This window comes from Thunnus albacares, chromosome 6 (assembly GCF_914725855.1).
Source record: "Thunnus albacares chromosome 6, fThuAlb1.1, whole genome shotgun sequence".
NCBI lineage: Eukaryota > Metazoa > Chordata > Actinopteri > Scombriformes > Scombridae > Thunnus > Thunnus albacares.
The window spans coordinates 8,556,618-8,583,850 of NC_058111.1; the positions used below are offsets into that span (position 1 = coordinate 8,556,618).

Sequence of the window (27,233 nt, forward strand, 5' to 3'; positions counted from 1 at the left end):
AATATCTTATTAAATTCCCAACCCAGTCAACAAAGTAATCATTCATATCCACAGGAGGTTGCTCAACCTGACAGACAGACAATAGAACCAAATATAACCAATCCTGCTGTGGTGGGATACATACAATCTAATGGCATACTCCGTTCAGGAAAGGTATCAGAAGACAAAGATGACTGTAGATGAACCTATAGAAGCACCAATGAAGTGGAAGAGAGGATGGTTTCCATAAAAAACTCTGCTCTTGCTTATAATGAACATATTACTAAAATCAAAGCAAGGCAGCATGGCAGAGCATCTGCACCCAATGGTACTACACACTAATGAATGCTAAAGACTATAGGCAGAACTGATTTTGAAACTGCAGATTTGACTGGCTTTTCTTTGATCTCATAAATAACATGCATAGTATTTGGACCAGATGCCTTTTCTCTTTAGGTGCCCCAGGTAATCCCTTTCAACCAGTTCTATTAGTTGACTGGTTGATCTTTAGAAAATTTCACAAAAACACTTTTGACAATTTATTTTTAAATCGAGTAATCCAAGCAAAAATGCAAAACATTTATGGGTTCCAGGTTTTCAAATGGGATCATTTGCTACTTTTTGCAGTTGAATTGAATCATTGTAAATTGAATATCATTGGGATTTTTGAGTGTTGGAGAAACACAAGCAAATCATAACCAGTTTAGTAATGTAGTGGCTAGTGTCACCTTAAAGATGACCAGAGTTATCAGGGCAGGATACATCACAATTCTGCCAGACCTGATAAGCATTATGGAGAAACCTGTCAGCAGGGTGTCATTCAAAGTGGATTAAGACAGAATCTCAACAATAACCTTCAGGGTTCTTTTAGGGCTTATGGTTGGCGTGACAGTGCCAAAGCTTATATTTTTATAATACAACAACAAGAAAGACCAGTGGGTCTGTGGAATTGTCAACTCCTGTACATAATTTTAAATGACAATTGACCTTCAATGAATCAGTGATGACAGGACACTGCAGCAAACCCCAGGCGCACATGTCACAATCAGCCCACTGACCAAGTTGACTGATATGTTGGTCTACAGAACATTCCAGGTACATCCGAGTGGCTTAGAAAAATGACTGCTGTCGTGGAGTAGGTCAGTAGCAACCCTCAATAACTGGACTCTACTTTGCATTCTATCTGCCATGTGCAATCAGCAGATACCTTATCAGCTCCCAGTTGCATGTAGAACACTGTTGGTCTCCCTTAGTGTTTGAAACTATGAGGTGTTATTCCCTGACCTTGAGCTATGGCCATATACTCCATCTATATTCACTGACAACATCTAGTTTGTAGAAGATAATTGGATTTTGCTGCATGCTGGCGCGGTAATGGAGGGAGCTTGGCTATAGTGGATGGGGGACATCCTTAGAAGGGGGTCAATGAACATTGCAGTGAGATCACCCACCTCCCAGTCCTATCGCTAGCTCACACATGAACAGGAGGCAGCCACCCGTTTTATACTGACACATGCTGTGTTTTCCTGAATAAATCTCCTTTTTAATATGCAGATGTGTTTGGAGTACTGAGACCAGAGATACAGAGCTTTCACGTTAGGCTTGCTCTGGCAAACGCATGTGTGGTGTGTGTGTGTGTGTGTGTGTGTGTATATGGCCGTGTGTGTTCGTGTACAGGATTGTCCTAACATTTGTGTAATTTTTGATTTGCACAAAGATATTTGAGACATAAATACTGGTAAAAGATTCTTGCAGAGACAGAAAAGGCAGTAGAGAGCTTCTGAGTGTTTTGTTAATGTGGACATTCTGGCTGTAGGGGTCAGTGACCAGAATGACTTGGCTTTTCATTCTCTGTTTGACCACATGTTCCCCGGCTGAAGTCATGACCCTCTGATAGAAAATCAATCAATGGCCCAATACATGAGACATGGTATCTAAAGACAGCACACAGAGATTTCCCGGGCCACCACCTGCCATGGAAAATGTGATCTTTGTATCTTTAGCCATTGATAAAATATATACGTTTTATTAGGCACATCTATGTGCATCCAACATTTATGAAACTTATCACATTCAGTGTTTCTCCTGACATTGTAAGAAAGGTGTGACTATGTGAGTAAATTATGTGGTCATTTTTGAGACTGTAGTATGCAGTTCTGTCAAACTGTATTTTATAATATGGAAAGGTGTTAAGATAAATAATCAAAGCACCTATTACTATTCAATATATGCAATACATACAAAGCAGCATTAACTACAGTCCCCAAAGGTCTGTAGAATTGAATTAATACTTCTCTAACACAAAACTGAAAATTATACACACTTCAAAAAGGTTGGGTTTCCCACAATATTGTTATATTGGACTGCAATGGATGTACAGTAGTCAGGTGTACCCAACAAACTGGCAATACAATGTTCTATATCTGACTTTGAAATGTTTAGATTCCTTGTCAGATGGCAATTCCACAACCATTTTTAATTAAATGAATATATTGCAAAGAATAATAATAGTTGAATTTAATTCACATAATAGTTTAAGGCAATAATATCATTTGTAGCATATTGGACAATGTCATTTGACTCCTTATATCAACCCTGAGGAAAAGTGCAGCATCTACTGAGCAAACAATCAGCTGCTTTCTTTTCAGACAGAATTTGCAATCACACATACAGATTCAAACATACTGTCAAGGCAATAAATCCAGAGATTAAGTGAGCCTAGGACACACAGTTAATAAATCATTAAATCTACAGCTTTGGGAAGATAAAAATTAAACAGACAGCCAGTATTTCAAGATATGATCTTCCTTTTGCTTTCAAGTGCAAGTCTGAAATAGGCTCAAAAGTTCACTTCAAAATCAAGTATATGGACTGTACCTATATTAATCTAAGCAAATACCGTACAGCTTACCTATGCCTGAAGTCTTTATTTCTGTCAGTGTATGCCAAAAGCAGCAGAAGGTGAGAGAGGAGGAGAGAGAAGAGGAAATGTTAGTTGTTAGAGGATAGAATTTAAAAACAGTTGTTAGTAGACGGAATTAATTGAAAGAGAATAATAACAAAAAATGTACTTTATTATCTACTCGAACCTGTCTGTACTGATATTAACAAAGAAATTAATCTTTTCCTGGAATGTCTTCTGTTAAGACCCCATTACCTCCTCTTCAGGCCCTATCAGGGCCAAACTCCAGCTGATACAGGTGAATGAGAGAGGCAGGACCATCAATCCTGGGCCTTTAGGGCATTTCTGTCTATCTCAATCGACCTCCTTGGTTTATGACCTGTGTACAGGCCCATCTGAGCTCATAGTCCTGAGTGAGTATTGGTAGGTTACTCCATGGTTACCTGAGCTCCAGGACGCTGGTGACATTCCCTGTGGTGAAAATCCTCCTCACATAGTTGAAATCGCCCACGTACAGACTTCCATCTGAGCCACAGGCCAGAGCCACAGGGGCCAGCAGCTTATTTCCGTCAGCAAGGCCATTACAGCTGGGGCAGGAGATGCTGCGCCTGCGCCCGTTCCCCATCACACTGCCGATTACTGGAGGCTGCTGGGAGATGAAGACGTTCTCCCCATTGCCCATGTGAAGAATACCTGATGAGGACACAGTAAAGAAACAAGTAACACCTGCAACCTGTTTTGGTTTAGGAGAGTTTGAGGACTCTGGGCTATATTAATGGTTATTGTGGTTAATTCTTGCAATCCTGGTAACCAGAGGTGGGCTTAAACAACAGGCAGTTAAATCAGCTTCTTTAATCCTCTTTGAAAGCAGCAGTGTTTCCTAATGAACTGAGAAGGGTCCAGGCCATCTTCTCCCGAAAAAAACAAAAAAACTTTTAGAAATAAACAAATAATTACACAACAGCCCAATAATGACTATACAACACCAAAAATGTGTTACTGAGGGCAGATGATGCCTCGTTTCATGTTAAATTTACTGTTTAGGACACCTTATAATTCCTGTCCAAGTCTACTGATGTCCACAACCTACTTTACATGAATATTCATGCGGTTAGTAGTTAAAAAAATAAAGTGTATTACCATTATCAGTGCCTGTTGACTGTACTTTTTTTTACCACAGTGATTAAAAAGGTTGCACCCAATTACTTATATTAGAAATGTTTACATGCATATAATAATTCCACCACTTCAAATTGTTTATGCGGTTTACATTTATGCATTAGCTAACTGCTCCCAATTAATCCTGTTTACAAAACAGAAATTATTATTTGATTATTCAGAAGAAATAGTGTTTGGAGTTGGAAATAAAAAATGTTGCTGAATTTTTGAGGGAGCTCATGACACCTCCTAGAGCCAGTAATGTGTATACAAACTTTGAATCTGTACAGAATAGCAGTTAAGACTGGTGGGCTCAATAAATATGTTGGCAAACTCCATGTCAGAATGTTTTATTGAGTAATTAAGATACTCATGTTGTTTGAGGTGTGTGTAATAATATGTAATGCAGTTAATAGCTGGTAAGCAAAAGGATTCAAATGGGATACTCATATTGCTCTGTTTCTGTTGGATAGTTAAGTAGGCAACTGTGCACTAGCATTTTACCCAGTAGGAACCTGGTAAGCTGAGACTATTCCAATGATCTTGAACAGTGGTCCAAAATTGCTTATTGCAGTTTGAAATGTATATTAGCTGACATTTTTATGTGAAAATGGAAGACACAAAAGTCAAAACAGAGATAAGAAGCTGATGGGATTGTGAAAGGGTCAGTATGTGCACCAACTGAAGCCATGAAAATTGCTCCGTGCGCATGTGTTTGCAATAAGAGGTGGTCTTAACAGATGGAAACACAGGCTCAATTTCACGCCAAAATGGGGACCAAAAAGCCCTTGGCACAAGTAGAATCTCTTGGAGCTAGAAAATTACAACACAGGCACAATCACAAAAAATTGACTTGCCCCGATTACAAATGGCCTTACCTCCACCAGCCTTGTGCAGGAACAAAAATAGAGCCCCATGTGTACATACAGTGTTATGTACAGGCATTAAGATGCACACCCACACGCACATGCACACTATTTTTCATTGCCAATATACTCTTGGAAAATACTCAAATATGTAAATGTAAAGATGTTCCTGCAGCCCAATCAATGTAATCATATTTGAAATCCAACATCTGCATGTCTGCTGTAGTTTTTCTGTTTCTGATGATACTTGGTGACCTGAGTTCTTTGAGCAGCACAACATTTGGTCTATCAGAAAAGATCAGCCAAGCATCCCTTCCTGGGACGTGATTTAATCTTAGGGACTGCTGCTGCTGGGAATAGCAGACTGACAGCAATTAAATTAGGGATGATTCTAAAAATGCTGGGCATGAACAAGACATGGAGATGCCAAAAGGCTGGGGGATGGGGCGGAAGAACTGGCAGTGAAGGTGGAGAGGGTAGGGAGGGGGCAAGTAGTAACTCTCTCCCTCCTCCGGACAGCACTTTCAGACTCAGCAGGTTTAGTGTGACAGATCAAAGTGCCACCTTCCTGAGCACTTTTCATAGAAGTATGCCTCATCTCTTCTGATGAGCCCTTCCAGACACAAACAGACTGCGAAGCCTAGCTTTGGACAGGTGCTGCTGAAAGTTTTTTTCTCTTCATTCCTACTCCTGCCTTTCAGGAGTAATTTGCTGGCAATAAGAAAATTGACCCCCCTTCATCTAAAAATGGACAGAAGTAATAAAAAAGTCAGATCTATCTGAGGCCACATGACATTGGTGTATTGAAAAAGCCTCAAAATGTTGCAGACTGGAAGGACAATTCAATGTCACACTAAAAGCATCATCTGAGGTAGTGGGTTGACATAGTGGTACTTATCTGTACTCTTGGGCTCATTCAGAATGATATGTGTAAAATGCGATATGTACTGAGAAACTTATGACTTACATCACAAAATGTGCCCAAGTGAAAAAGTCTATTACTGAGTTGCCATAAAACCAGTGGAATTAAACTGCCAGTTAAATGAGATGCTCCAATGGAAATTAAATAAAATAATTCTGTTTACATTTTTAATATGTACATATTACATATTACATATATATATCTGTGTGTGTTTACAATGCAACAATCAAATTTATTATGTATTAAACTGAAATTTTTTGTGGTTTAAAATGATCTTGTGAGTAGGTGTAAGTGTATGAGTGTATGAGAAAAGGAAATTTAAAAAGGGATTACAAGTTGACTCACCACTCTGGATATTTAAAGCATGATGCTTGTCTATTGTCCATCCGCCCAGTTTGGAGGCAGTGGTTTCGTAGCCCTGTAGAACAGCAGTCCTCTTCTCCCATAGAATAAGGTCTGGACATGACTCATACTCAAAACCCACAGATACTGGGGAAAGAAGCAAAGATAAAACTAGCATTAGTGAACCACATGTGTTCTGGATAAAAAACAAAAAAAACCAAAATGAAAATATGTACTTCATCACTTACCAAAAGCTTCAGACAAGCCATAGACCTTCTGGCTGTAGACGTCAGCCTTGTCCCACACAAAGTCATACGAGAGGTTGGGGGATGCAGGAAACCACTTTCTGAACAGCCTGCCTTCAACAGCCACCATGAGGTGAACCTTCATCAGGTTGAAAGGGATTGTGGAATGGGTGAGGGTAACCCTCAGTATTGACTTGTAACCTGGGGTCCTGCTGCTTAAATAGCCAAGTTTCATATCAGTCCCTGGTATAGGCACTTCCTCCTGCAGAGACTATGGACAAAAAACAAAGCTTATCAAAAGCAAACATACATTCTGGGGCTAGCTGGAAGGAACTGTAAATATTAAACTGCATAAAAATCTATTTTCTTCAAACTTTAAGTTAGGATTGATAACATGCCTCCACATAACCTCTGTTTCTCACTGATTATCAATATGTCATTCCTTTGGTCAGTGACCACTACAGTGTTTGTCACATACTATTCATAGTCTTGCCTCCAACCAAATATATGGACCCAAGGGGAGATTAGAAACATCAATAAGAGGACAATTATACTCCAGCATTACAGGGAATCCAATGAAGGATTTCTTCATTATGTACTGCAGTGAGTAGTTTTCATAATTGATTTAATAATAGCTAGTCCTTCATTAGGACAACAGTCTTTCCTGCAATCCATATGACAATGGCATCACAGGAGTGCCCTTGGACTCAGAGCATGCATAGTACGATAATATATAGAGTAATAAAAGTTGTTTTAGTAAGAGGCAACGTTGTGGCCTTGGGAAATTTCCACTGAGGTCAGACCTGTAACCTCTTGATGATATAACAGTAGGTCAGGAGCACAGACATTGTATGTTCAGTTTTGGGTTCAAGGGTCAACAGCACTGGTTTGGTTGACCAACTCCTCTCTGCTCTAATTAAGTCATTTCTCATCCCCTTTGTCCACAGTACGGCACAAGATGTAGTGGAACAATTAAACCAGCTACCCAAAGCAACACTGGTCAGAGGACACGTCAATTATTATGTGTTTCTTTTTAAATGTTCACAGTGTAGAAATGCCTGGTTAATTGATCAGAATGAGGACTTTAGAAGTGTAAATTGGATGATGTCCCAGTATGGTGCTCTCACAGCTCAAGGAATAGCAAAGACAGGGCTACTATAAATAGACTCGACTGCACACTAAATTCACTGATATGCCATAAATCTTATGAGGTAAACTGGGAGACAAAGTAATTAGAGAAGGGCACAGAGATGCCTGTTAGACATACAGTAGCCACACATTCAGCTGCACACAAAAGCCAATGCAAACGTGTGTTTGCACCAACACATGCATGGACAGAAATCGAAACATATGTATGAAATATAAATACAAATATTTTCCAGTGCTACTTGTAAGCTTAACCTAGGAAACTACAGTCCAGGAGAAATTAAAAACGTCCAGGCTGTTTTCTGTGCGCGAGGTAATCATCATCACTTCTGCAGGCAAGACAGTACAATACACATTGTAAATCGCCCATGTTCCTTGGACCAATTACACTAGAGAGATAAAATCACAGCACTGCCATGAGCCAGAGTTACTATTACACTTGTACTTGATGAATAATCTTCAGAGTCTCTCAGATGTGTGGCATGAATCATTTGGAGGAGAGACCAACATATATCACAACCCGAGGGTGGCTGTAGAGTAGTCACCTGGATTTCAGGTACGACGGTCCCCCTTTCGGTGCAGGAGCCAGCAAATGCAGTGAGCGGAGCTGGGGACACCACGGGGCTTGGCCTGGTAAAGCTGCTCAGGTCACAGCTAGGGATGTCATTCTCCTCATGCCGCATGACGATGGTATCCATGACAAAGAAGCGTCCCCATGGCAACCACAGAGTATGCTCCTGGGTGATAAATGGAGCGCGCTCAAAGTGCAGGGCTATGGCTATGCCCCCATTGGTCACCAAGTCAAAACTGAAACACAGATGTGAAAAATGTCAGAGAGGATGAATGTTGATTCACATACAGTGAATGAATGATGAATTCTATATTTTTCAAATAAATACTGTGCAAATTCCCATTAGCAAAGCATGTAATCTGCTGTGTGTTGAGGATTAAACCATGCCACAATTTACTGTTGATATAATGAACTAATTAAGTATTTGTTATAACAGATTAAACAGTAATACATTCATGTTTTAGTAAATAAAGACTGCTGTTAAGAAAAGACGCCGTTTCACTATTTAGCGCTATCTCTCAGGGCCACACAAGCTGAAAGTACAATAAGATGAAGAAGCAGTTCATGCGCTGAATAACAATGTCAGAAGCACACATCTTAATTAATGTCATAAGCTGCAGATTTTACTTGAAGAATGGAAAATAACATATGCAGTCTTTGACTCCAGACATGACTGTTTCTACCCCATGCTCGTGTAATGCATTGCTCCTCTGCTCACATTTATATATGTGAGAGAGAGATTTGTGCTGCAGGATTGAGGCAGCTGCCACTTCCCTATCGATCCCGTAGACGAAGACTGTCCACTCTAACATCAGTCTAAAAGCCCTGCAATGCAATTCTATCTACTGTTGCATTAAAGGGCCTCTGCATCTGGTCATGTAACTTGTAATTTATTAATAATAATAAAAATAATAACATTTATTTAAATAGCACTTTTCTTAACAATTTTACATAGTGCTCCACATAAAGAAAATAAAACCAGACAAGGCAGATAAAAAGAAAGTAGAGACAATAAAATGAATATAGAGTATAGGAAATTTCTCTCTGAGCGCCAATTAGCACCTGGTCACCTGCAGGCCCCTGGGACAAGGCCTTATCCTCACATGGGAAACATCCTTCCCAAATTACAGCTAAAGAAGCCTGTCAAAATAACTACCATTAAATTAGGTAACCTCCCTCCTGGTTTAAGCTACTATATAAATAATCTGCTCAGTCTCACTTCCCTTGAGGGTAAACATCTGATTGGCTGTGATGATAAACAAAGGTTTGTTCCGCCCTTGGTGTTTTGCCCTTGGCTGGTGTGAGAAGAGTGAGTTTGCCAAGCAGCACGGAGGCTGCAGAGATGATGGGAGCGGTGATAGTGATACCCTTGTGCTGCCCTGATCCATCAGTAGCTGTGCAGCTGCAGCCGGTCAGTCTGCATGACACCTGGCAGGTTCTGGCAACGCACGCTCAAAACACTTCTGGACAGATACCCATGGGTAGTGTGGCCAATCGATGAAGGGATTCATTGGCTGTTATCAATCATGACAACAGCCTTAAGCAATGTGACAAAACTTATTAAGCTACCTACATCAGCCTTGCTTGCTTGTGCCCTCAGGGAATGCATCAAGCTAGAAGAGTTAACCCTGCCAACAAACTTGGCATGCCCAATAGAAAATATACCCAATCATTTCTCAGCAAATGTATATTTATAATGTACTAAACTGTATCAACATTAATGTTAAAGTGAATCAGCAAGAAGTACGCATGAATAATTGCTGTATAGATGCTCATATAGTGACTGTGGTGGGCGCTTTATGTATGATTGAAGTGGGTGAAAGTACACTGGCATTAGTTCATTATTTATTAGGATCTCAAGTCCTCATTCACTCTGCCTTCGACTATTGTATGTCTTCATTCTCTTATTCAAACTCTGTAACACATTAGTGTCCTGTGTACACAGGAAATAATCAACACAACAGGGTTAAAATTATAACAGCAATTAGAATACTAATTATCAAAGTGAATTTGAGTATTGAACAAGTGATGCAAATATTAAGAGTGTTGACTGGAATTAAAGCACCATCCAGTTCTGAGAGTGAGTCCTGTGAGGACTAAATCTCCACTTTAAAAGATGTGTTAAGTAGTATGGTAATTTCAGGAGGACTGCCTTATTAATAGTTAAAATTAATGGTTAGTGTTGTTCAAATTAAATAACACTGTCAACTAAACAACTGCTGTATTTACCACAAAACAGACAGAAAACGAAGAAGTCTGAACTATGTCATTATACGGTGTCATCACGGGTCTGCCAAGTGTTCGTGAGTATTCACAAGTACACTGTATTTCCAATATATACAGTATCATGGCTCATATAGAGGTTCTTGCAAACACCTAACACTGTAGTTATCTGGAATCCACATCAGCACTTTACTCATTATTGGAGAAGAAGCATGAAAGGTAGCAGGTCTGTCTCAAAGCTCAGCCAGTCAGAAAATGGCTACATACTGTAGCTGTAAAGAAACTAAACTAACCTCTTTTGTTTAGGCCAGAAAACTTTTCAAGATAGTGGAAAGGGTAATTTAAAAAACCAAGCCCTCGGACAATAAAGAACACATAATAAAAATGAGTTGAGACAGCTTTCCCATTTCTAAGTGGCTGAACAGGTGCATTTCTGATTTCACGCTGCACTGAGCCTGTTTACAGTGATTGCAGGGGAGTTGCAGGAGACTGGGCATGTTTACAGGGGAACCTGGGAGATGGAGTAGTGTTTACACATATGCTGGAAGGGAGAAAAGAGTATAGAGTTTTGCAAAGGAAAAACTGAGTGATGCATAAGAAAAATGGGACACGCACAAATGGGAAAAGGCTAGAGATGAGGGAAGCCAGTGCAGTGGAAAGGACATGAGACCTGGGCTCAAGAAAAGCACAGGAAATAAGTGAAAGAGTAGTGCCCAGAAAGGAAAGGCTTAAGGGCAGTGGGAGATTAGAGGAGGAAGAGCGTGAAAGGAGGGAGAGCAGATGAAATAAGCAAGGAAGGTGAAGATGATGAGGTGGAGATGAGAGATTTTTGTAAAACTAGGGAAGGAAAGGAGACTGACAAGAAGATGGAAGGACTGAAGAGAAGCAAGAATGATCAAGATCAAACCAGCGGCAAAGATGTGGGCCTTTAGAGTGTCAGTGACTGATAAAAGTGTCAGGAGGAAGTGGGGCTTGGAGAGCAAACACCAATTCATGCTGCGCTGTGATAGAGGGGCTTGGTTTGCCAAAAGGCCTTACTAGCACTGACTACTGTGGGAGATACAGGAGGATTGGAGGTTACGAGTGTGTGCTTTATGTGTGTGAAATTCAGTCCAAAAAACATATTTAGAAAAGAACAGATTTCAGAACAGAAAAAAGATTTACAGATAGTATTACGCTTCCTTTGACTCCCTGGTATTTTTCTTTAAAAGGGACCTATTATGCTTTTCCTTATTTTCAGTCATATATATGATGTTGGATGTTCATATTAAACATGGCCAAAGTATCAAATTATGAGGTAAATGTATGTAGAAGTAATCCCTGTGAGCAAAAAGCACCAGCTTCAGGCTGCTCTGAATGCTCGGTTTTTTCTACTTTCAGCCCGAGCTGACGTCAGCTCGTGATGGATTTCTTTATGTGGTCAACTGCTCCACACACAGCGCTGAGTTCCCTGTCGTAGTTGTTATGGCAGAGTGGCACTGTCTGTATTTCCGCTTGCTGACTCCACTGGAAGTGAAGCAACTGCAGAAGAAACTGACTGACTGCAGTGAGCTTGTAGCTTAGCCCCATAAATGCTGTAGTTGTGTTAAGACACTTTATGTTCATCATGTCTTAATTCAAGGCTCCCTTGTCATGCTGTTTGTTTGGTAATGCTCCTGTTACATCTTAAAAGTTATTATGGGTTCATAAACACCATTTTGTGTATGCATCTAGAAATTGTTTTAAGTTAAATAGTGTAATGCTAAGTCTGCTAGCATTACCATTTTTCTATGGGATTTCCCACTAAGTGAGAAATCCCAACTCCCCAATTTTGAATGGTTTTTGTGATTGCTCTGATTAATAGATGTATTCTTTGATCTGAGGCTAATGCATGGTTGAATCAATGCATTTCATTTTATGAAAAAATTGCCCCCTCGCAATTTGTTACAGCCCTGTCAGTCACTTCATCCTGGCGAGAGAGAAAAAGGCTATTTTGATATTGACATTCACAAGAATGATATATATTCTGGGTGGCCAGTTTTATATTTCCAGTTGTTATCTTTGTATGGTATTCATTTTTCTAGCCTGAATGATTTCTGTGTTTTTGTGTGACTTGTTTATACTGAGTCTATAAGAGAAAAAAAGTCATAATAACGTGATTTCATTAAATCAGTGTTCTGCTTCGTGAAACGTGACGCCAAATTTATCAGAAGAACTGAGTGAATTGTGAAAAGTCTGTTTGATAAGTTAATTTACATTTTAAATAACCGATGACGAGGCTGCAAAACAAACACTAGTAAATGTGCTAGTTTTTACTATGTAGTTTGGCCTACAGTCACTGTACTAATGATTGATTGGAAAAAGTATTTTAATCATTTTTGTGACGTTCATAATGTCATGTTGTGAAATAACTTTATTAAAGTAAAAATCCTGCATTCAAAACATATGTAACAGTAAATCAATTCAATGTAGTTAAATATCATCAGATAAAGTCTTCCACTGTATCCTACTGTCAGAGAAAAACCACCATTAACATATTGTTAAAGTTAACGGAGCTGGGCTTACTGGTGAACATCTACTCCTTCAAAAAGAGAAATTATGATTTCTTATGACTCAAAAAGAGACTCTACTTCATTCGGCAAACATTTAACATAATTTGGTGTTAAATTTAATTCCATGTATCCAAGTGAGTTTGAGTATGTGATGTTTCCCAGATAATGCTTGTCTGCCTTAATGATGCAGTTTACACATTTTTATTTTAACTGCTGATTCAGCAACATTCTTGTTTTTGTTCATTAAGTTTGTATTAGAAAAGGCTTGTGCTACGCTGTGATGCACTCTGTCGCTGACATGGAGTGCACCCTTTTTCTGTTAAAAGTGTGTAGTTAAAAAGATTGTGATGTGTTTTTGTAATAAAGTACGTGTTGTTAAGCATTGTCTTGAGGGGGGAAGGAGGAGGGGTTCTATTGTCACATGGTGGTATTGGCATTTTTACCCTGTAAAACTATACTTTTCCAACCATGTTTTAAGTCCGGTCCCCCTGTGGAAACTGAATGCCCCCCCCTCCCCTCGGGGCCAGTTACCACGGTAACTCACTGGCAGGTTTTCTTCTCCTCCCCCACCAGCCTGAAGCTCTGCTCTGCTCCTCTGTTTGTGCTTACTATGATAGTCACTTTTATTACTGTCACAGTCACTTTATGTACTGTCAGTCACTTTATTTACTGTCTGTCACTTTGTTTACGGTTTAGTCACTTTACTTCCTGTCATTGAACATTCCTTGAGCACTGTGGAGTTACTCATCTACTGCATCAACAATCTCCATTTTAATATTTTTCACATTATTGTAAGATCCATACATTAATCTAACATATTTCAGACCTGCCTGAGTCACATCAATAGCTGTGTTTTGATGGACATTTCAGCAGATTATGTTATAGATGCAAAATAGTAGAGAAGTAAAGGAAGCAAAATACATGAAAGTTGGTTTGTGATTGCGGAGAGCTCTGCATGTCTCTAATTAGCACCTCTGCTAATTAAAGACACGTAATTTGAGGCTTTTCAGCCAGGACCAAAACAGGGGCAAATTGCGCTCAGCTGCAAAACTTTATGGGTGTGTTTGTGCCATTGTATCATCAGAACAAATCTTTTGTGAATCAGACCTTGAGACGGGGCAGATAGCAGTTGCAAATGATGTGCAATTCATGCTGCTATCAGCGGCTGCAATCCATTCTGTGTGAATTCGCCCCTCAGTCTTTCTGCCACTCAGTGGGTGTAACTGCAGTGACTTCCGCCTACGGAGACTGCATCTGGACTGCTCACATATGCTACCTGGTGGTTGTTGGTGCAGCTAGTGCTGAAATCAGCTAGATAAAATACAAGTCCCCCTTCCCTATCTGTTTGCCGCTGTGCAGCTTTACCGTTGCGGTAACTGCAACATACAAAACAAGTGATATCTGTACTATTCCTCCCTGCATTATTTCTAACTGAGCCGCTGAATAAAGAGCTCCAAATATCTCCATGTGTTGCTGTGTCAACCGGTTTTTAGAGCTGCTAGCGAAGCTCTGCTAATTCAGTGAGGAACATTTAATTTCCTGTAAATTCTTCACAATAAAAGTCTCCCGTTATTTAGTAATTTAAAAGCTTTTAATATGAAGCTGTAAAAGCAGGAAATGTTGGGTTTTCATTGGCCGTAACTTAACACGACTCTGATGCAGCTGCCTCTTGGCAGGCTTCTGGGAAGCTAGCCAATCAGAACAGAATGGACTAATTGGGAGGGAGGCCTTAAAGAGACAGGAGCTAAGACTGCCTGTTAGAGACAGTGGCTGAACTGAGGGGCTGCATAAAGGGCCAGTATAAGAAAAATAAGGAGTTTTTTGAACTGTAAATCATGCAACGCTACTCTAGTGGGGTCCCAGAATAAAAATATATAGCTGGAAATGAACATAATAGGTCCTCTTTAACTCCACCAAAGCTGTGAAAAGCAGTCTGAGGTTTTAGTCTGGATTTTTCTGAGAAACTCTCCTGGTGCCAAAGCAGCTGGCACAGAGCCGCTCAAAGACAGCCAAACAGAGAACTCAGACTTTTTCAGAACACTTCACCACAACAACTTATCTTTCTCCAAAGGAGTTCTAGTGGTACTGCAATGAAACAACAAGAAGTTAGAGGATGCATTTCTTGACAAGGTTTCCTGTTTCTTACAGAGGCAGAAGTTGTGTAAAATATGTGGGACTGTCTGGGGAAGATACTAGTGATGACTCACTGCATTTAGTATATTTTGGACACAATCTTAAAACAACCATGTGACTTCATAATTGGTTGGGGTTAGGATTTATTTTTTTTAACCTAAAACAGTGATGGGATGTCTTTAATAACTTAAGTAAAGAACAGAATATTAATCTAGAACAAGAGAGGGGAAAGATGCAGAGCAAATTAATTGTAGGTCTGTGGCCTAAACTTAAATGTCTCACTTAATTCTCTAAATCTTCTATTGTCAAATAAATAATATCCATCTGTACTGTTTCATAACCACAGTGAGCTGCTTTGAATTGGCATATTTTATTCTTTCCCCTCCCTGCTGCTACTGAAGCATAACTTATGAGTGTACCAGAAGGGCTTTGTTTGATTTCTCTGGGAATTGAGCCGAGAACTCCAAAATTGGACCAAATGAAAGCACAAAGCAGATCAATGGCGGCACAGTTTGCAGTGGCAACTGTGTTTTTCCTTCCATCATTAGAATTCAGCACAGCTAAACAACGATATTTGACAATAATATAAATATCATTGTCACATCTCTGCACGTCATATTTAGGTAGCGGTTAGTGGCATTTGCATTGCATCCCTTGTTTGTGTGTGTGTGTGTGTGTGTGTGTACTGATATAAAGAAGAAGGCTCTTACCTTCCATCCTGCCTAGTAATTGTGTAACCATAGGACGGGTTGTTGATGAAACTGATGTTGACTCCAACCAGTGGTGTTCCATCCGATGTCACTACTTGTCCACGAATGACACAAGCATGGCTGTATGGGAGTGAGAGAGTCAAACACAGTTACTATGATGGAAAATTTTAAAACCAATACAATTGCAATACAAAAGCGACAAATAAAAAACAAGACAAGTGTGAGAGAAGTGTTGATTTGATTCTACAATCATTTTTCAGTCTGTAGTTAGTGGTTGTATTGGATTGCATTATGTTGAGAACTGTGTTTCTAATATAAGTGTTTCTAGTCTAGTCGTAAATGGGGATGGACAAAACAGTAGATACGCATTTCACTAAAATATAGTCTAATAAAACATCAGCACAAATAAAAAATTACCAAAAGGATGAATCAATGCCTGTCTGACTCAGTGTCAAACAAATTGAACATCTTATGATTTAAAGTATTCAGGTATTGGATGTTAAATTGTACAAGTGTACCTTCTGGTAACCCAATGTATGCAACAATAATAGAAATAGAAAGCACTGCATTTTCTTCAAGCAACAGAAATTCACCAAGAACAGTCAAATGGAAAAAATATACAGTTAGCATGGATGTTATCAAAAGGAAATACTGTACACAATAAAATCAAAAAACCATAAGAAGAAACAGAAACAGAAATAGAAAAAAAACTAACACCCTCCTCAGATGTCTCTGAGGGTTTTTCTATCCAGAATGGAAGGATAATGAGATAAGGAAGCTTTCCTTTGTTTTTTCTCTAATTAAAAAAAGAGGATTTATCTTTTCCATTACAGACTGCAAGAAAGGAAAATAATAAGGACTGCAGATTGCAAGACTTGCTTGGCCGGTTATCAAGACCTCGACAGATTTCCAGACTGACATCAGGTCTCCAGAAGCCGCATACATTAGATCTGATCATCAGTCCCCACCAATCAATGTGGGAAGTCGTCCAAATTCACCTTCTAATCTTACTGAACTGATGAGCTGAGACCTTGCTGTATCACGTCTGCCTCGCTGAGTTCTGCCCTCATCATTAGCAAGTTCCAACTCATGGTCAGACCATCGTTTCTGTTGTCGTTTGCAAAAAAACAGTCCCTTAACAAATGCCTTACTGTCACTTCTTCATTAGACCATGGCTATTTTTAATACATTTGGGTCTTAAACACTGCCTTGTACTGGAAACAATTAACACTAGCGTGTTAGTAGCTGCCCTCAACATGTCCTTACCAGAGGCAAGATCATTCACCCCACACTATCCTGGTCCCCAGGAACCCAGTTTTATGTTAATTAGGCCGGGTCTCCTTGAGAGGACCTTGGCTGTCCACCATTGCACTGTAAACAAGCAAGGAGATACTGCTCCGAATCCTTATGCTCATACCCAAAGATCTATCTGGATGCATTTACATAGAATTACTACTAAAGTTAACCCAGCACTGGCCTGGCTGTCTACGATTAATCATTCATGCCGACAGTTTATTTTAGAGTCTTGTTTGAAGAGCCAATCATCCACATTTTCTTCAGATGAAACTGTGAAAGTGGAACTATCTCCTTCCAGCCTCTGTGAACCACATGGGGAGATGATTCCTCGCTGTCAAGACAAATGATTTAAATATTGACATCAAATACAGCAGAAAGAAAGAGCAGCAAAGGAAGCGTAAAACATTTGCCACAGAAACCTCCCCACTGTATGAGATTTCACTAGTCCAGGAAAATTCAAAGTCGAAAGGGACTTCACAAAATCTCCAACCTTTATCATACATCATCCACTGAGGGCTAAGTGAGGACATGTTTTGGAAAATAAATAGGTGAAGCTCCAGGACTCAACAGGAAAACCTCTCTGGTTTTGGTTCTTTAAAGAGTGAGATTACCCATCACTGCTTCATGCAGTCATGCATTATGAATTTATACCCCTCTTTACCAGCGTGTTATAGTGAATAAACTACACTGCTCAGTAGTATTTTAGACCAAATAAAAAATGCATGCCAGACTAAAGTAATAATCAGATTACCTGATTACATAAAGGTCATATAGAAAACTTTCAATAAGCAAGGCCAATAAATGGTACCATCACCACAGAAACAACAAAAACATCATTACCCACGCAAATTACTTGATTATAGGGTACAACCTGCTGCAAGTATAAGCATGTTACTGGAGCTCTCTCTTTCCCTGCCTCTATGTTACCCAGCTGAAGAGTGTAAAATAAGGACACATCAATGGACATTTTTTTTAGCTGTCCAAGTACATAATGTTGCCAAAAGGGGTAGAGCACACTGAGAAGAAAACAAGAGATTTTCTGACACTAATGGCCTAATGCTAATAAAAGAGTTATAAATGAAATAATAAAAGCACAAGCCTGTAAATGAAGGGAATGGCTTCTGCCTTGCTATTATAAGCATGCTATCAATCTTTGCCCAAATTGTTTCATGGACAAAGTCCCTGTTTATTATTCTAGTCAGCATCCACCGCTGGGCCTTGGCAATCTCTTGTATTATGTGTCATGGTGGAGAGTTGAGACGTTTTATGCAGTGGCAGATGCTTTATTCAGTGGCACCTTTGCAGCTCTTTGTGGTGGGAAACATCAGAAATAGCAGTCCAACATGTCTACTAGCATAAGGAAGTGGTTAGGGGATCAATAAAGAGATGATCGGATGACCAGGGCAGGCATATCAGGAAGATGCTGAGACCGTGCCTGTAAGGCTCATCTGAAGCCCAGAGTCCCCTGTCATAACTGCTCATATCTGTCAGTGGGTGGGGAATGAATACCAAACATGAATAATAGATTATCACTGATATTTTTAGGTGAGCCAGTGCCTACAATCTTGCAGCTCATCTCTGGATTCTTGATTTTACTTATTTATGGCTGCATCTTCTTTGGAGAGAGACAAGAGTATTACTCAACCCTCTGTGCCTCTTCTTCTGTCCAATGAAGAACTGCAAAATGTTGAGTGGTTCTTGAAAGCCAGAAAAATGTCAATGAGGGAAAATGTCACAAAGTGTGTTACTACTCATGTGTGTGTTACCTTCTCAAGTATCAGCTGACACCGCCACAAAAGGGTTCAAAAACAGGCAGTGTTTGAGAACAGTTGGTGTAATTCATAAGGATATTTTTCTTTCTTCCGACTGCAAACTGGGTGACTACTTATGCTTGATCATATGCAGATAGCTAATGAATAAAAGACAACCATATGGACAGCGTAGAGATAAAAACATGTTTTACTGCAAACAATGGGTAAGATGGCATTAGGTTAGCAAACAGCACATTACCTGCAAATCTCAACAAGCACCAAACACTAAGATGTGTTGTGTTGCAAATTATACCAAAGGAAATGATCCTGCTTGAGGAGGGACACTTTTGAAATCGATTTTCCCTTCAAGAACAAAGCAAAAGCTGGGCTGGACTAAAAATAGTGATGTCTGAAACCATAACCTTCTGCCATCATTTTGAAAAGAGGTAAAAAAAAAATCCTGAAATAGCAACTCCATGTTGGGAAGTTTGTTTGATTTTTCTGCTGTTTTTGACACCGTTTTATAAAAATTTTTCATCGGGGACAAAAAATTCAAATATTCTCAACTTATTTTTTTGTTTTTGACTGTTGTCTGTTTGTTTCATGGGAGTATAATAAGCCAAGATGAGAGAGATCCATAACCAAGTGGGATGCAAATAAGGTGACACAGACTCACAAGCGATTAAAGATGAAAAGAGAAGGAGACAAAGGAAAAGAGAGGCAGGGGGATCTTATGGGACTTTAACAGCCATCCTGTCTGATATGAAAGCATCTCAGATTCCATGGCTGTGGTGTCGTGAGCTCTGCCTCTGGGAGTGGGCCTCAGATGGATTACAGTAAAAGTAATCACAATACATGAATATAAGATGCCTTTCGTGCCAGGGAATGCTTTTTGCTTCTTGCCACATTCTATGTTTGTCCATCTTGATCTGTCCATCATCCTTCTAGCTATACATGCCACCAGTCCCTGCCCATTTCAGCATCCTTCGCTTATAACTGGCTTTCTCCCTCACACAGCGTTTTGGTCTGGGTTAAAACAAAAACCCACGGTTTACATTTACACGGTCTGTCAGTGCAATAATGAAAGCACAGTAATTGCACTGGCCTACATTAATAATGAAAGTCACTGATTGATTTGTATTTGCGCCTGCAATGTCACTACTTTAAAATAGTGCTGTTACCTATAATGCAAATTCAGACTGGATAACAGTTAAATCCAAAGCAGAGCTAAACATCTGTTCATACAATCAAAGTCAACTATCCTGAGTAGCTGAATTAAAGTGAAACATCTTGCAATTACTACTTTAATTGCTAGTTTAACTGACTCAACGGCATAAGTATGAACTCACTAAATGCATCCAAGACAAATGATGATGCAGAAAAAACAAAATTCAATTTAATATTGATGTCAGAAATTGCTTCCCGGGAGAATAATAGCTTTCATCTGGCTACAGAATGTCACACTGTGTGGTGTCACGTGGGAGTAATGCACGAGTCACTCACTTGCCATCGAAGGGGTTGGCTCCGGGGATGACGTGGGTGCTGTCTCTGCCCACCAGGAAGCGCACCCGGTCATAGAAAGTCTGCAGGTTGTTCTGTGCAGAGGACATCTGTGTTTCCTGGATGATGTCCAGGGGGTCCGGGGAGCCCACACACAGAGAGGTGGTGTGACAGGTCGCCTGCAGACAGCAATCTGGATCCATGCAGTCCACCAGCCCATCTGACAAGGTCAAACAAGTCACACACACTCCCTCATTAAACAACAGCCTGTACACACACCTGGCAAAAGAAACTATGCATATATATTTTAGTCACTGAGGCATTATTGATCTTGACTGTTGTTTTACTACATGATTGGAGTCATGTCATATACATCTTGTCCTGGAAAACCTCTAGCTGTGCTCGTGGTTTCCTATCTGTAATTTAGATGAAATAATGTGACAGAATAAGAATAAGACAGAAAGAGCTGCTGTGCAATGCACTTTACTTTGCTGAAGTGGGTCATTGGACTCCCTACCCTTTGCTTTCATGGGCTTATCTGGCCAGATGGGTGATAAAAATAAACCCTGCTGTCAGTCAAATCCCCAGCAGCACCCCATCTTTGCCATTGAGAGCATTGTGGTCCCTGCGCAGTGATGGGGAGACAAACAGCCCCTGCATAAATAAAGGATGCTAACGGATAGCTCAAGCCTAGAACGAGGCCTGGAAGAAAGAAAGTCACGTCTCACACCTGGCCTCAAGAGTGGTGCAGCCCCCTGGCTGGCTCTGTGTGTGTGCCTGGCTCTGCTTGGGGCTAGTTAGAGGGCAGAGCAGGGACTTGCTCCTTGGGCCAATGCATGCTCAGGGCCTCAGGCCAGCTACTCTGCTTTTTAATAAAAACTTGTTGTGCAGGTGACTGACTAGATGCCAGTCCTCATACACATCTGTATAAGAAGTAAAGCTGTACAACTAAGTCTGGCAAGGATAAAGCAGAAATATTCTTAAGAGGTTAATTCTATAGTCAAATCATGTCTAGTTAAGAGTGCCTGTTGATGCTTGGCCAGTGTCAGAAGGCGTTGCTGTGTGTTGTTTGTGATTTTACCTCCATCGTTGTCCTTGACATCACTGCAGGCAGTTTCCATAGAGGTGTCACAGCCAGTGCCCCTCCAGCCCAGCTGGCACACACAGTACCAGCCATTGTTACCCAGAGTGCACCTACCATTTCCATTACACAAACCCGGACAGCCCTCTGTGTAACAAAAATGGACAAGGACAGAGGTTGGCACAGAATATTAAATAAAGCAGGTTTAATGGGTAATAGATAAAGATTGTATATTGTCTGTGAACAATCACCAACAATAAAACACTGACAACAGTGTGATCCTGTTGATGACAATGGTTTGTTGGTAATACTTCTCTGGTAGCAATAGACTAAAGTCATTTTAAGATTTTAATGTGTAAGGGCAGCTATAATGACCCTCAGCTGAAGTTGATTAATTTGATACACCTTTTGTGAAGCTTCTAATATCCCTTTGCAGTAAAATCAGATAACAGGGATCTTCTAAATCAATATTCACTCATTACTACGGTAGATTGGCCTCCTGTATCTATGCTACTACAGCTGGGTAATGAGAGCAGTATTGTGTATGCTGGCATTCCTTCACATAATTGGATCCGTTTTTATATGATTTTCGAATGTGACCATCATTATGATCACAGCATTACTGCTACTGTCATCTGCAAAGAAAAATGAGCTACAACAAAACTGCATTAGTTATTGAAAGAAGGTCTATATCATTATTTGCTCTCTTTTTTTTGATAAATTGTCTCCAGACTCTTTTTAGCAATCAATAAGATTATCCCTTCAGGGAGAGTGTGTGTTCTGTCATTAAGAGAAGCTGAATGCAAAATAAAATAGTAGTAAGTGGATAAGCCTGAGCTCAATAGCATTAAGCAGTGGAGGGCTTTGCACACACTAACAGTGTTCCTGGGCATGTGACCCAAGGGGAGCAAAAAGCAGGCTGGAGCAGAACGACAGGTGACATATTCCTCTGTTTCTTTCTGGATAGGTCTTCACAAGGGCATAGATCAGTGGATTATCTCAACCATTTTTCCAGGGCTGTTTGGCATTTATCTGGCACCTTTCGATTCATATCCCCGTGCTGAGGCAGAGGCAGAGGGTAACATCTCAAGATATCAGACGTACAAGTCTGTCTGTTTGTGTTGTTAGCAAGGTGCCTTGATAGAGAGAATGCTAAATTGACTCATTTTATCAACTAAGGAGACTTGGGTGGCTGTTTCTCTGCTCTTATATCAAACGGGGAGAGTAGGAGAATGAGACAGCAAGAAAGGAAGACAGACAGGTACGGTGGCTGAAAGGCATAAAGGGAGAAAGATCAGTTGAAGGAAGAAAGAGTGATGTGAAAGAAACAGAGAGAAGTATTTAGGAAGATAAAAGGTAGAGGCAGCACCAAGAATCGATGGGTATTGTAGATCACATGGTTAGCTGAGTGATGCATCAGTGGCATTTTGGTCTTTACAATACTGAATAAGGACAACAGACATGAGTCATTATACAAGTATTACATACACATATTATCGCACATTCATGCCTTATAAATGGTCATTTAGAAGATAAAAGCATAATAATAATAATAATAATAATAATAATAATAGTTTTTGATAAATAATGTCTCCAACCTTTCTGTGATTCTGTTCGTCTAACATAGAAAGCCATCATATAATATAGATACTTTATTGATCCCAAGAGGAGCTCAAGTGTCAACACAGCATAATACAGAAGAATTCAGAAATCACACTTATTTTATTCATGTTTAATATTAAAATATAATGAAGCCATGTTGACTGTCCTTTCAAGAATGGATCATGAAATATGGCAAGACTGATCAGCAATTGTGTCTTCTCTGTTGCAGTCATTAATTTACACTTTAAACATATACCCTAGAGAAGAAACATGGATTTCTGTTGAACTACAAAGGTAGATAAAAAAAGGAAAAACCTGCATGCAGACAATTGAATAATGGGGATAAACTGTGGGGCATTCAAACTGTAAGAAAAATAAATAATCCCATCTTCATTTTCTTCTTGTTTCCCTGAAGAAAGGGACTCACTGTTGAAGGCTAATGCCATTAGAAAAAGTCTTGCCTCCTAGACACGTTTGGGCATTAGCCATCCTTTTATTGAGCAAATGGACAAAACAACTCCGGTTAGACCAGTGGAGACAGATGATTAGTAAGCTCCGAATGTTTATTACAAGGATAAATAAATATCCGCTCTCTGTTGGCACCGGTTCAACTTAATTGGCAGCCCTTTCAGAGAGGAGCCCCTGCTGAGCTCTGCCCAAGCCTGCCTGAAACAGCTCCAAACGTGAGGCTGCAAGTGTTCTAAGGACTCTTCTGGCAGCCGCTCTCATGCCAGGTGGTCTATTACCAAGGACACAGTGAGAGTGAGAGAGGGTGCTGGAGGCAGAGAAGCAGGTTTGCTGCAAAGGATCCATCCACTGCTTGCCCTGCACTAACTAGACCATGAACTCTTTTAATTAGAGAGGATGCGGCCTCAGCACCTATCAGGCCCTGCTCACAGCTGTAAACTCATCCATAATGCATTGCACAGGTTATAAAGCCCCTTTCCCAACACCCCCCTATTGAGAGAGCAAGGCTGAACACCAACCAAATAATCAACACGTAAAGAAAGCAGCACAACTTCACTCACCAGGTGCGAAAGTGCTAAGAGGAGATTACTGTGTGACAATATGGCAAAAAGTTGATGGTAGATGGGGATCTTTAGAATGAGTTGTTTGGGGCAACAAGAGGTGCATTGTGTTTGCTTATGTCGATGTAGGGGAAGCATGGTGTGTGTGCATGATTGGTTAATGCTGGCTGGAATTACAATGGAAGGAGGGCAAAATAGAAGGAAGGAGGAATGCCATACCTTTCACTACCTTATCCAGATAGTGAGCTTAGGAGATAAAAGACAGGACATATAAGGGAGGTTTGAACAGTGCCATTTCCATGACAAGACAGCAAGGCAAGGTGTTAGTTTACATTACAAAAGGTAAAGAAAAAAAGAAAAAAAGTGCAGTCATGAAGTAAAATCATGCATTACAAGCAACACAACAAATACGATCCAACACAGAGGGAGAGGGATGGAGACGGAAAAGGGATGTGGGGTGGGGTTGAGGAAGACAGAGCAAGAGAGAGAGAGAGAGAGAAATAGAGAGTGCAAGAGAGGATAAAAAGTGATATGTTCAGAAAGAACATTTCAATCTGTCCCCATTTATCAACTGCCAGGATCGGCAGAATATCTCAAGGGAGTGTTTCAAAAGCAACGTGATTGATGCACATATTACCACCCTTAAATCTCTCAAGCAATACCATACAGGAGGTCAGGATGTTCAACAAAAAGCGATTTTAATCTTGAAACACCTTCATAGACAATGAGGTCACCAGAGGCTTTGGAGATGGCTGGGCCAAGTCAGACCTCCTGTGCTCTATAGCATGGGGCTTGGGGCCAACGCAGAGCTCTCAATAATGAAAATTGATTTAAATTGAGATCTTTGGCTTCTTAATGGATGACACTGAGGAATATTCTTGTCGAGGGAGTGGAGATCTCAATATGGCACTTATAAAAGGCCCATCAATAATGTAAGGGCAGCATATAAAACATTCACAGACTGAGTCAAGGCTCTGTACTCAGCCAGTTCTGCTCCAAGATATGCATGAGAATACTGTGAGAAAAAATTATCTTTATCTATTTGAATACAGAGTAAAGCTTTCACATATAAGATGAGCATTCTCAACTTTTGTCCCAATCTCCCTATTGACTCAAACGTGTGGAAGTTACAAAGTCCTGTTCATTGAAATGCTGTAACAGTGGGGAGAGAAATGGCCATTGTGTTCCCACTTCCTTTCTGATACTTGAGTGGTTCGACCATAGAATGATAATGAGTGAGCAACCAATACCTCTAAGAATGCTTCTCTATTTATATGACTGCCATATTTTTTTGTATCTAAAACTTAATCAGTTTAATAAGTAACTAGTAGCTACAGCTTTCAAGTAAATGTAGTGGAGTAAAAAGTATTTCGCTTTGAAATACTGTAGGGCAGTATCAAGAAAGAAACGGATAAGAAATATTGAAGTAAAGCACCACTTTCTCAAAACTGTACTCATGTTAAGTACTTTCCACCAATGGAGCCAATGGAATAAAAAAGAAGAAAAGGGAAGAGATGAGAGGAAGACAACGGTATGCAACACATGAACAGAATGGAAGAGGTGCAATCTTGCAAAGCAGGCATTACATAGAATGACCTCCGGATGGTCTCTTCTGGTGTTTAGAGGCTTGACAGTCCTGACATCAAATAATTCTAACTAAATAAAAAAAAACACTTATCTTAATGAGGTCAAGTTACACTTTAAAAATGAAACAGTCAAACCTCAGAACATCCATCACAATAACTCTAAACTGTCTTCATGCTGTCCTCTGCTGCCATTGGGCATTTCAAACAGAGGTAAAAGGTATGCTATGCAGTCATAAACAGATGATAACAGCTTGGCTGTATTTGCTGTTGCTAGTATTAAAATACTGCAGTCACTAGTTCCTTATGACAAACAAGTCCTCACAATGTGAATGCCACTCAGCCAGGACTTCCAGATACAGTATATTACGAGTACATGTTCAATATAATATGTTGTGCCCTTTTAGCAAAGTTCATTCAGCTCCTCCTGTCTCTTAACTACTCTGTAAAGACAAAAATTAAAAGAGCCAACATTATCAACCCATGAACCACTGCTGGCATACTCTGCTAAAGGATTATGAAATCCACTAGAACACACACAGCCCTTAATGACTTTACTCTCTGGCAACACAATGAAAACTCAATGAAAACTTTTTTTTTTTTTTTTTGTTTTTTAGCTTTGAGTGAGCCAAGGTTTTCAAGAAAGCTCTTGACATTCAGTCAAGGTCTTGAAAAGTTAACTTCGGCAAGCATTTACAGAAGAACAATTGTTAGTATAAACATAGAGCTAAAAGTGGTGGTTGACCCGCTCACAATGACTCACATCAGCGTTTGAAATTAATAGTAAATGTAAAGGGAGCAAAGAAAGAGATGAGGAAAAGGATGAGTAAAATGAAAGGACACCTTCGCACATTCCCACATTAAAATGCATGAAGGCAAGCCTCAGATCCTTGAGTAAACCTGTTCATGCTTTACCGAGTTGCACAAATTCAATTAAGCATGCTTTTCCCTCTCTTTTCCAACTGGACCCTTCCCCTCACACCCAGCACTTCATACATACGCAGGCAGACAGACAGCCCACGCCTTTGTTGGCCTCCCGAACACACTGACATACACAGACATACCCACACATAGCCCCCACCCAAACCAAAACCTCTTCTCATCTTACCAATAGTGCAGTGTTCTCCGTTCCAACCCGGACTGCATTCACATTTGCCGTCCTTGCAAGTGCCATGTTCGTTGCATCGAGGGTGACACGCCCTCTGGTCACACCCAGTGCCCATCCAGCCATCGTCACAGCGGCAGGTGCCCGACACACAAATGCCATGGCCACCACAGTCCGCTGCACAAATCTCTGTGGGAGACAGGGACATAGAAACAGACAAAAAAGAAAGCAGACAGAAAGGAGTTTGGGGGGGAAGAAGGGGGGGGGGGGGAGTGGAAGTGGGATGGAAAGGGAAGACAAGGCGGTGACGGGACAAGGCAACAAGGGTGAAGAAAAGACAAATCCAGGAGTTATTGTCAAGGAAAGGCGGCCACGCTCCACTACCTTGTCTGATGGCAGCTGAAAAGAAATTCCTGCACCTCATAAGGGTCAATCCTTTTTGACAATACAAATCTAATAAGTCCATTACAAAGAAAAGACATGGATTGTGGTGGCCTTAGCAGACTTATTCTTCTCCTTTATTCTTCTTCTCTTTGTAAATTCACCTCTTTCTGCCACA

General features: G+C 40.2%; 1 protein-coding gene across 6 annotated transcripts in view; it reads right to left on the bottom strand.

The window, feature by feature from the left end:
• Positions 1 to 27,233, bottom strand: part of tenm4 (teneurin transmembrane protein 4) — a 159,084-nt gene that overhangs the window by 31,142 nt on the left and 100,709 nt on the right. For 3 of the 6 annotated variants that reach the window (XM_044354104.1, XM_044354102.1, XM_044354106.1), the window contains 9 exons: positions 26,678 to 26,863; positions 21,357 to 21,503; positions 20,279 to 20,495; positions 15,729 to 15,848; positions 8,106 to 8,367; positions 6,418 to 6,685; positions 6,173 to 6,316; positions 3,325 to 3,574; positions 2,891 to 2,911 (listed from right to left, as the gene is read on the bottom strand). In XM_044354104.1, the coding sequence (XP_044210039.1) occupies positions 2,891 to 2,911; positions 3,325 to 3,574; positions 6,173 to 6,316; positions 6,418 to 6,685; positions 8,106 to 8,367; positions 15,729 to 15,848; positions 20,279 to 20,495; positions 21,357 to 21,503; positions 26,678 to 26,863 (1,615 nt within the window). The remainder of the gene's footprint in view (positions 1 to 2,890; positions 2,912 to 3,324; positions 3,575 to 6,172; positions 6,317 to 6,417; positions 6,686 to 8,105; positions 8,368 to 15,728; positions 15,849 to 20,278; positions 20,496 to 21,356; positions 21,504 to 26,677; positions 26,864 to 27,233) is intronic. The other 3 variants (XM_044354107.1, XM_044354105.1, XM_044354103.1) reach the window with 1 other exon arrangement.